The sequence below is a fragment of the Quercus robur genome, chromosome 6, assembly GCF_932294415.1.
Source record: "Quercus robur chromosome 6, dhQueRobu3.1, whole genome shotgun sequence".
NCBI classification, from domain to species: domain Eukaryota; kingdom Viridiplantae; phylum Streptophyta; class Magnoliopsida; order Fagales; family Fagaceae; genus Quercus; species Quercus robur.
This window is the reverse complement of record NC_065539.1, coordinates 9,003,168-9,013,418: the sequence shown is the minus strand read 5'-3', so window position 1 is coordinate 9,013,418 and position 10,251 is coordinate 9,003,168. Positions and strand designations below refer to the sequence as shown.

General features: G+C 34.6%; 1 protein-coding gene across 2 annotated transcripts; it reads right to left on the bottom strand.

Moving 5' to 3' along the window:
* Positions 1 to 441: 441 nt before the first annotated feature.
* Positions 442 to 7,784, bottom strand: LOC126732624 (uncharacterized). Of its 2 annotated transcripts, XM_050435585.1 has the most exons (12): positions 7,204 to 7,784; positions 7,030 to 7,105; positions 6,175 to 6,247; positions 5,813 to 5,896; positions 5,525 to 5,641; positions 4,318 to 4,743; positions 3,533 to 3,936; positions 3,296 to 3,395; positions 3,130 to 3,189; positions 2,959 to 3,045; positions 2,218 to 2,346; positions 442 to 1,038 (listed from the first exon to the last, which is right to left on the bottom strand). In XM_050435585.1, exons 2-12 carry the CDS (start codon positions 7,101 to 7,103, stop codon positions 736 to 738), a joined length of 1,857 nt encoding a protein of 618 aa, XP_050291542.1. In that variant the 5' UTR covers positions 7,104 to 7,105; positions 7,204 to 7,784; the 3' UTR covers positions 442 to 735. The 2 variants fall into 2 exon arrangements, with proteins under 2 accessions (XP_050291542.1, XP_050291543.1); XM_050435586.1 differs by lacking the exons at positions 7,030 to 7,105; positions 7,204 to 7,784 and adding an exon at positions 6,647 to 6,726.
* Positions 7,785 to 10,251: the final 2,467 nt, after the last annotated feature.

Genomic DNA, 10,251 nt, shown 5'->3' with positions numbered 1-10,251 from the left:
TTCGGACTTGGCAGACATACTGGAGGAGGAAGTTTGAGGCACAGTTGCCTAAGCAAGTGGATAAATAGGTGCTTGAGCAATAGGTTTAGCGAAAACCCCCCCCCCCCCCCCTCACAACAAACACCCACTGGAAAAAAATTCGTGAATCTGCAACCTTCTTAGTGTTTGCTTTGATCTTTTTTGCTATTGGCACCCCCCTAGATCTTGGTTAGGTTTTCTGTTTTCTAACACCATGCATAATAAAGATTGTCCTCATAATAAGGCTGGCACTGTCAGCAATTTAAGTGAAGCAAGCTTTATTGTGGGCGATTAATCACCACATTTTTTTTGCAGGTGGTCACATGTATGTACATTTAAGCACCTATTTTATGAACCAATCTGTCAAGTGAGTTAGTTATCAAGGCTAAATTTTATAAAATGCAGAGTAGAGAGCAATCATGGTTAGAGAGTAATTAGAGTATTCTAGATTGAGAATGCAACAGATTTATTTACATAGCTCAATGCAGATTCTTGAATTTTCACAACACTACAGCAACAATAGATACTTTCTGTAGGGAAACATAGCAACATGGATATCACATAATGAGTACAAAATGCCATAGATCACTCTCCTATCCTCCCTTTTCCGGCTTCATATCCTACTTTGTACAAAAAAAAATATAGACTCTCCTAGTATAAAACTCCTAGGAGCAATGCAATCTATCTCAAGTATTAACTAGCGGCCAATGCAAGCAGTCATTTTACGAGCTCTTTAGAAATTAAATACCGGAAGGCAAAGTTGTGAGGAACGTATTCGATGCTCTTGCGAGATTTTCCTAGCTGACATTTCTTAAGACTCTTCTTCAGAGATTCAGGCAAAGACTGTTGGATCATCTCCATCACTCCAGCTGGACACAAATCGGAATCCTTCACGAATGACTGAACGATTTTCGGTAAAAGGATTATATGATCCTTACGTACACCAAAGGTAGCTCGAATGTACTCTTCTTTTGCAGATTCCAGCTCTTGAAATACTCTCTTGGGCGTGTACACTCGAACCTGAACAAGACCAAAAGAATAAAAGATTAAAATATATCCCATCAGGTACCAAGACATGTTACTCTTTAAGGTTATATCTTTCATCCTGTTTGAATTTCTTTCTTTGAGCTGTTTATGAGTTAGGAATTATATTTACATCTAGCTTGCCTAGTTTTACACCACTATATAACTTCTTTTAGGATCCATATTTGTTCTAAACCTTCTGTTGGATCAAATACTTTCTTCATACCCATCGTGTAATTCAAATATCAAATCAATCTATTGTCAATTGCAATCCAATCTATAAACTCCTATAAATTTGTATAAATTAAACTAATTTTCAGAAATATCTGAAAGGGATTTTCATTTTGGCAAATATAACAGAACAAGGAAATGAAATCAAATAGCAGATTTTTCTAATTACAAATCCTACAAAAACTAGTTTTTACTGGTTTTACACCAATCTGACGGATCCCTCCTCCATAAATTTTTTAAATTTACATTTTTTTTTTTCACTTCCTTTTGTTGCTTGCTAGCCGCATTAGCAAAATTGCCCTCTTGCTCCATCATAGCACATATTAAAGAGAAACTGAACAGTGAAAGACTTCCATCATAAGCATTTGAAGATATCTCCAAAACGTTAGCTTCCTACAACCGCAATATAACTTGACTGCTAGGAATTAACTTAATGGATCAGCACATTTAGCTTTATTAAACACAACAAACTTGCTTGACTCTTATGAAGTTATGAAACTCTTTTGAAGCCAATTCCTGCGGTGAATATGTATCACCTATATTTTGTAGGAACTCAATTTCAAGACAAAACGTATGTGAAGAACAAAGACTTGAGTTAACAAACTGGGAAAGTGAAGAAGTGAGCCATAAATTAAACCGGTTTCTGAATATTAGTCTCCTATAATACTGTCAAGCAGTATGAATAGAAAAGATATTGCATGTAAATGTAATAGTAAGTCTCAATGGATTTACCCCATCAAAGGGAAATGAGTCTTGTAATATAATTACTTTCATCAATTCTTTTTTCTTCTTCTATTTTTCTTTTTTAATGGTAAGACTGTTCTACCATTTCAGAAGAGCATTCTCAACCAATATTAGACATTAATGCAGAGTCTCTACACTGCATTTTTAAGCAGCCATGGGATAATAAATGAAGCTAAAAACAGATAAAGAATAAAGAAGTACCGCTGGATCAGAATGGCTTCCCGAACAGAGCGCAAAGTGCAATAGGGGTTCTGGATTGTCAATTGCATATGCTTGCCGTTCATCTCCAGGCTTGAATTTCGTCCTTTGAGAAAGTAACAAGCGAAGCCACTACACACAGAAACAAGCTTTTATCAGCCCCACTAGAAACATGAATTTGGATGAGGCTCACCAGGTAAATAACAAACTAAAAGGAAAAAATAGCTTTGTTGTTTCTAGTGAGAATTAATTTAGATAATTAAGTCAAAAAAAAAAAATTGATAATGTGTCTTTGGGAATCATAAGTTTGACCTCCTACTGAGAAGAGTAAGAGTAAATAAGAGGATAGGCTTAAAATTTTCTGCTGTGCAGCAAGAGATGGTCTTGTGTCTACCAAAGAAAAACTTTCTGATATGGACTAATCGGAAATGATAAATTTAATCACTTAAATCATTATTAGAATTTTTTAACTTTAAATGGGAGGTGGAGTGGAGAAAGAATTAGAACTAAGGATCACCATCCCTAACACCATGTTAAACTACCGCTTATAGCAAAAGTTTAAGCTAATGGGAAAGAGTGAATTTAATTACTTAACTATTGTTCTAACACTTTCAAGGCCAGTAATTGAATTTAAGCCCAACATCATTTCACATAACTTTAAATGCATAAATTTTACTAAAGATATCAACACTAATCTCATATACCCTCAAGATAACTTTTAAAAAAGAAAAGGCTTAGGCACACCTGCCCAGGACGAGACATTCTGCAACCTAGGACAGAACTCTGTATAGTGTCTGCACTGATGATGTGACCCCCAATGTTATATGCTGCCTGGATAGTGGAAAAGTGTAAGAAGACAAATAACCACGTAAAACATTAGCTATTCTCCTAAAGGAACAATGAGGAACATCCCACCTTTAAGAGTAGAAAAACTCTCTTTACATTGTTTTGTGGAATCCCATAAGCCAAATATGCCTATCGGAAAGCAAAAAGCTGATTAAATTTCATTTGCATCGGAAATAAAGATATAGGCAGGAATTAACACTGTACAGTTAATATATCTACTGATAAGAATCATTACATGCATCACCAACGCATTGTGTATGTTAATCCAGAATGCTAGCTTCTCTTCATGACTCAACATCCTAGGATCTACTTCTTCTAATCGACAAATAAGGGACCTGTAACAGAACAACTCAATGACCATAATTAAATTGCAAGAGAGCATGGAATACATCTAAGTGATTCCATTATCAAATGAAATTCAACATCATTTGAGTATGATATTTTCTTGAGTAAACATTTCATAAAGATTCACCTGAAATTTTGTAGCAGATGTTCAGTATCACCCAGTTTCTGACCATCTCTGTAAATCCAAGGGACTTCAACCATGGTGCTGTATGGTCCACTGAACTCCTTGAGTCCTTCCACATGGAAAGGATTATCTAAGCGTACATCAAAAGAAGAATTATTCCTGAACCCTGGACTCCACATATCACACTGATCTTGTGGAGAAAATGCACTCATCGATGACATAGACGAATTGGGAGATGACAGGCCATTATGTGTCAAAGGTGGGTCTGCTAGCTTGCAATATATGGCTGACATGCACTTAATCATATCCTCAGAAAGCCTGTTAGGTGTTTCTGGAACATGATCAGAGATGCGGGTACCAAGATGCTCTGCCAGACTGATTATACTTGACGAAGTATTCTGAGCATACTGTAGAGAAACAACAGAAAGTCATAATCCAGAGAAGGTCTCCATATTGCAATATATGAATTTGTGAACGTATGAATGAATTTAGGAATGGGAACTCATGTATGTATTCCTCAAACATTTTTTGTTATAATTCTGTTGCAGTTGCAAGTTATTGCCAATAACACCTCCACATCAAGGCACTAGTGACATTTTGTCTCCATTTATTTCGTAAAAAGTTGGGTTAAAAGAAAACTGAAATTAATAGGATATATTTCTGGAAATAAAAAATAAAAAAATTTAACACATCTTTTGATGTAGTGTGGATCTATGCAATTGGCTGTCCTGGGGGAGCCAAGCTCCAACTAGAGAGTAGAGATGGTTATGTGATGGGACTCAAGTTACCTCCATCATGGACAAAGGTTGGGAATGACAAGCGCGTAAAGCCTTAGACAAAGAATCAACTGGAGGTGAAGTCCTAGTCGAATACACTGAACGTTGAGATAATGAGGAGTGACAGCGATGAACACCAGAATCTAATAGCTTCTCCTCCCCACCAATTCCATTGGATTCCTTCCATGGGTTGTCAAGCGACTCACAACCAGTTTGTGCAACTGAACTTTCCCTCTTTGATGTAATATCAAGTCTGGAAGCTTTGTGGATCCTTGCTCTTGGAGTATTTATAGGTGATTTTAATCTGTCATCCTTGGAAGATGGAGATATAGTTATTTGTTGATCAAATGCTTTCCGGTACAAGGAGAGAAGATATTGCTCCAAATACACTACTTCCAACTCTAACACTGCAATTTCCTTGATTAACTCTGTGGCTGGCTGGAGTAATCGAAAAGTAGCGTTAAATTACAGTATGAAAATGAAAATGCAGCTATTAAGCAAAAGGAAAAACAAAACCAGAGGCTGTAATTAACATAGGAATTATGCATGATTCCATGGTTAACTGGGGTTATACAAGGGCATCATAAAAAATTATGACAATTAGTAGTAGCATTAAACCATAAAATAAAATATTGGAGCATATGATTCATTAGTTACAAGTACCTTTATGGATAAGATAACACATGGTGTCTAAGTCATAATTACAAAAAATAATAATAATAATAATAATAATAATAAAATAGAAAGTGGGAATTCTCCGTAGATATAGACTGTTCACAGTATTGGTTTTCCAGTTTTCCCTCTCTTTGATTAAGAAATATAATGAGATAATGCAACACCTTAAGATATTAGGATAAAATTTACAACTACATTATAGACAAAATACATAAATGGTGAAACTGCAGTTAAACTGTATAAGTAGTTCATAATAATTTACTCTTCAAAATCCCCAAGGCCTAGTGGTTCCTAAGGCCTCATTAGATCAATGAGGTCCTGGGTTCAAACTTCAAAACCCACAACCAGCATCTTCGGACCACCCCCAAGGGATTCCTCCCTGTAATTACTTGGTGTTTGTGGGACAAAATGACTACACACACTCAAGGGAATAGTCAGGTGTTCGTAGAGCATTGGACACCCTCTTTAGCAAGAAAAGTTATATAAATTACTCTCCAAAACAAATCTACATCAGTGTTTGGGAGATGTAGGCAAGAAGGTATACCTTGGGCATTACTGTTCCAGTTGTATTATCCTGAGAGGAAGACCTATATCCCATTGCATTTTCCAAAGCCCGGCGGACCTCAAATTGGTCTTGTAATCTCTTCTCAAGTTGTAGAATCTGCTAGCAACATATTTTAAAATTAATAAGTAACTAGTAGAAATCACAGCTATAAAGATGGAGCCTATTTGCAATAGGCCGAATAGAGGCATGACCAAGGAAAAGGATTAGATTTAAGTCTTGTGATTCTTCATAACGTGGTTATTGAGAAGAAAAAATTCACTTCCATACCTCTTGCTTTAAATAATTTTGAACTTCAGCCTTAGGGGATTGCTTCTTATTGGTTTTGATATGGTCCTCTAAGTGCCCCATATCCTGAAACCAGATTGAAGTAAATTAGAAATGCAAGAGTTACATGTGTACTTATTTACTACAAGTAAAACTCACTGAGAAAGCACTGCATAAGAGCTATAAAAAACGATCATTTGCTTAGTATAAGGTATCAACTCAGCCCAACAAGGCCTTATATCTCAATTACTAAGGATTACAAATGTTCTGGATGGGCTCTTAAGATGCAGAGCGAAACACAATCAAATAAAAAATAAGATGAAGTGGATAATTCCTTGAAGGATGAAAGGAGTAACCAATCTTACCATCTTTATTCGGTCTGAGGCTTCAAAGGAACTATCCACGTTATCTCCCCCAACTCTTTTCTTATCAGGAAAGCTGTCAGAGCACAAGAGTGTACACAAAAAAGTCAAAAGAAATAGATTGGAGAAGGCAGGATTTGAAGTCTGTCATAGCAATTATAGGCCACTTCATAAACATTTTTCTTCCCATGAACAACCCCAAGCTACAAAATACGTTGGTAGTCTACAAAATAACCTTCCTTCCATTGGGGTCTGTGTAATTATCATTGTCCCTAAGCCTCTCTCAAACCAGTTTCTAATTACATTCAATACCCGCTATTACTGATTGATTAACATGCTTTACAAACCTTAGCAGAAAATAATGGACACAGAAAACAAGTGGGAATCACAATCTACAAATTAGCAGGGAAACAAAAGATTACATGTCTAAATGTGCATATTCAAGGATTTAACTGAAAAAACACCCAAGTTTTACCCTTTCTTGAAGCTCTGAACCATTGGTTTCCATTTCAACCAAATGCTCTTTAGGGAATTAGCCATTTTAAAAGTGACGACTCACAGAAACTATGAATATAGTAACCAATAGAAAAAGGGTGATTAGGTATGTGCCATCAGGAATATTACTTATAAAACACAAATGGGTAATTTACTATTACTAATATCTATAGCTGTGAAAGCTCAAGTTTCTACTTAGCAAAAAGGAAAGCTCAAGTTTCCAATGTCCCCTCTAACCTATCTCAGACGTCAATCCAGTTAATGCACCCCACCTGAGTAACATACCAAAATTTTGAAAGTGTATTTGCAGAATGATCGCAAACTAACGAAAAGAATTAAATGACCCAACAGTTAGATAGATACCTCTTTGAACGCTTGTGCATTGGGGTCACTCTCAGTCCCAGCAGTTTACTACCTCCACTCCCCTCAAAACCCATCTCTGAAACCATCCCAAACAGTGATTTCAGTATAAAAAAAAAAGCATTTCACAGAAGTAAGAAAAGCTTAAACAGCAAAACAAGAGCAAAGAACAGTTACCACTTCACTCCAGAACAAAATAAGTAAATGCCTAGATGGGGTATGTTAGAGAACAACCAGGCCAACTAATGCTAAAGACCAAATGAGAGTTCTCAAAGACCACCAATTAGACTCCAAAATTTTCAATTTCTCTTCTTTTGCTTTTTCACTCTTTCAGCAAAACACAGCTCCTTGGAAGGAAGTAATCACAAAGTGATCATATTTTGTTGATAACAGAATAGAGTCTGAACATAGCAGAGCTGAAGTGGTTGCATAAAACTCACAAATCTACGGCCAGTGGAAGAACAAAGAAAGAAAAAATAAAAAGAGAAGCTTTTGACTAGTGAGTGTGCCTTCTCTTTGAAGAGACTATAAAGTCACAATCTTTTAAGCTTTTGTAATGAAAGAGAGGACTTTTTTTGCATTAAAAGATGGAAATCAGCTCGAGGGCTTTTTTATTTAAGAAGAAACTTTAGAATTGTGCTAGAACCTGTAGACCCCAAAATGTCAAAACGTTCAGAAGTGGACAATTTTCACTCAACCAAAGGCATAAAGTAGACAAATGGTAGGAAGAAAATTCATGGGTGTTAACTGTTGGAGTGAAAATATATATTTATATTTATAGATAGTAAACATAATATAACAACAACCCAGTCTCAACATTCTCTAATCTTGTTGGGAAGCAAGTAGGAGTTGGTGACCGCCCGGCCACCTTTGTCCCATACTGCCATACATAGTATACAATAGGGTCTAATTCCCACAACATACCCTTATACTACACATAATATAGTACTGCATTTGATGTAGAACTGCTTGAAGTACTTCAAGCACAAAGTATAGGGTCTAGTTTCCCGAACATACCCACTTTTTTCTACACATAAATAGTATGGCATTCGATGAAGAACTGATTGAGGCCTTGAAGTACTTTAAGCACAATTGCAAAACTTGGGTGTTAGAGGTTGTAATTTCGGATTTTTAATTAAATTCAATCATGTATCAATGAATTACAAAAAAAAAAAAAAAAATCAATAAGAATTAAATTCAATTGTGTAGTTTATTGATCAATACAACTATATATTTAAACAATTGTCTTTTTGTTTATACAATAAAAAGATTATGGTTTTTTTCTTCCTTAAGGGCATTCAAAGTACTTGTATCTTCGTTTAAACCTTAAATGTTTCCATTGAAAACGCTAGGAGATGTCAATTAATTTAATTACAAGACTCTTGGCAATATACTTATATCCTTGTGACTATAAAGAATCACAACTAACATAATAGACAATGCAATTTAATCACTTATTTATTTGTTTGATATGATTTTTTTATTTAGATTATTTTATTTAAAAAAAAATATTTGATGTAAGATTTTAAAAAGTTATATATATAAACCAAATAAGTTGAAAATAAATAAATCAATCAAACAGACACGTCTCCTTGTTGATAAAAGACACTATAATTCACAAAATGGCAGAATTTTGATAACTTGCCCAATTCAAAATTTTCACCTGCTAGACCTAATATTTCCAACCTTTACCAGGATCAATCTTTACCACCCCATTTTTCCTTCAATCAATATATGGACCTTACTTGAAATTTGCGTCACTAGTAGTTATTGGCAGTGATAAAAACCATGTTGCAAAAGTTTCATATAGTATTAGCTGTCTCACAAATGCTTAATCCAACTCAAAACACTTTTTGACCAATGTATATTATCATACATTCAATATATTTCTTTTCTTGCTAATAAAGCTTAATGGCCGTTTAAACTAATAACGTCAATGTTTATGAGAATCATTACTTTATCAACTTTTTTTTCAATCAACTATTTGGTATGATGACAAATATATGTATCTAGTACAAGGATATAAAGATGAACATGATTAATTTGTTTTAATTAGGGAATCCACCTGTTAAATCATAATATATCCAATTCAAAGCAGACTATTAAATAATAATAATGAGTAAAAAAACACTAATCAAAACTGGATTATATTCCACCATGATTCATTTACAAAAGGGGTCACCTCAAAAGGGATGAAAGGTGACTAAGGTGAGGTATAAAGGAGACATTGGATACTTAAAAGGAAATGAGGTTTCGTGGGGGGGTTTTTTCCCTTTGTCTCTATAAATCTCTTTTTGAAGAAATTAAAGAGATACCCAAAAATTGTCCTAGTATCCAAAGAGACTTAACGTTTGTCAAAGAATCCACCATATAAAAATACTATAATTACTTCTATGGCGTGACCTTTTCCAAGACCAATACAAAAGAAAAGGATGGCCAGTCTTCCTTTTTGTCGTGAATCGTGACACTCACCTACTCACAAAAAAAGCTTCTTTTTAATGCCACACCACACCAACAAGAGAGAGAGAGAGATTATTGAATACTTTTTCAGAGGTTATTGAAAACTTTTTCTTTAGCAATTGTTTAATAGATACCTTTTACATTGAGATTGCAAGAAAATCCATAGGTTAGTCTAACCACGAGTGTTTATAAAAGTCTATTAGGCTCTAGAAAGGAAGAAATTTACTTATCTTATAGTAGTAGTAAAAACATGTTAGCAAGAAAATAAATTAGTAGTAAAAATATGGTCTTGACCCAAAATCAAAAAAGAGAAAAAAAAAAATTATGGCCATTTTGTTAAACAAGACTAATGCTAGTTTTCACATTTATAATATATAAATGATTCTTTCTTCTGGGTTCTTCAGATAAGACAGCGAGAATGGGTTTTTTTTGGACCCATCTGATTCTTATAGCTTCATCACAGGGGTTGAAATTTTCAGTCCCAATAAATAAACAAATGAAACTTCTATTTTATCTTTTTATCAAAAATTTTATACGAGTCAGGTGGGTTAGCATTCAAAGACAAAATTGTAAGAATAACGAGAAGAGTACATCATAAAATATATGGCTTAAGAGTAAGTGAAGTTTATCATTTTTCAAATAAACTTGACAGACATGCTTCATAGATCTATGAACTTATCGAGTCCATGAAACTATGTGGTTGTATTAATTACATTCTTTATTTTTGGATTACAAAAAATAACATCCCCTATAACAAGGATCTAT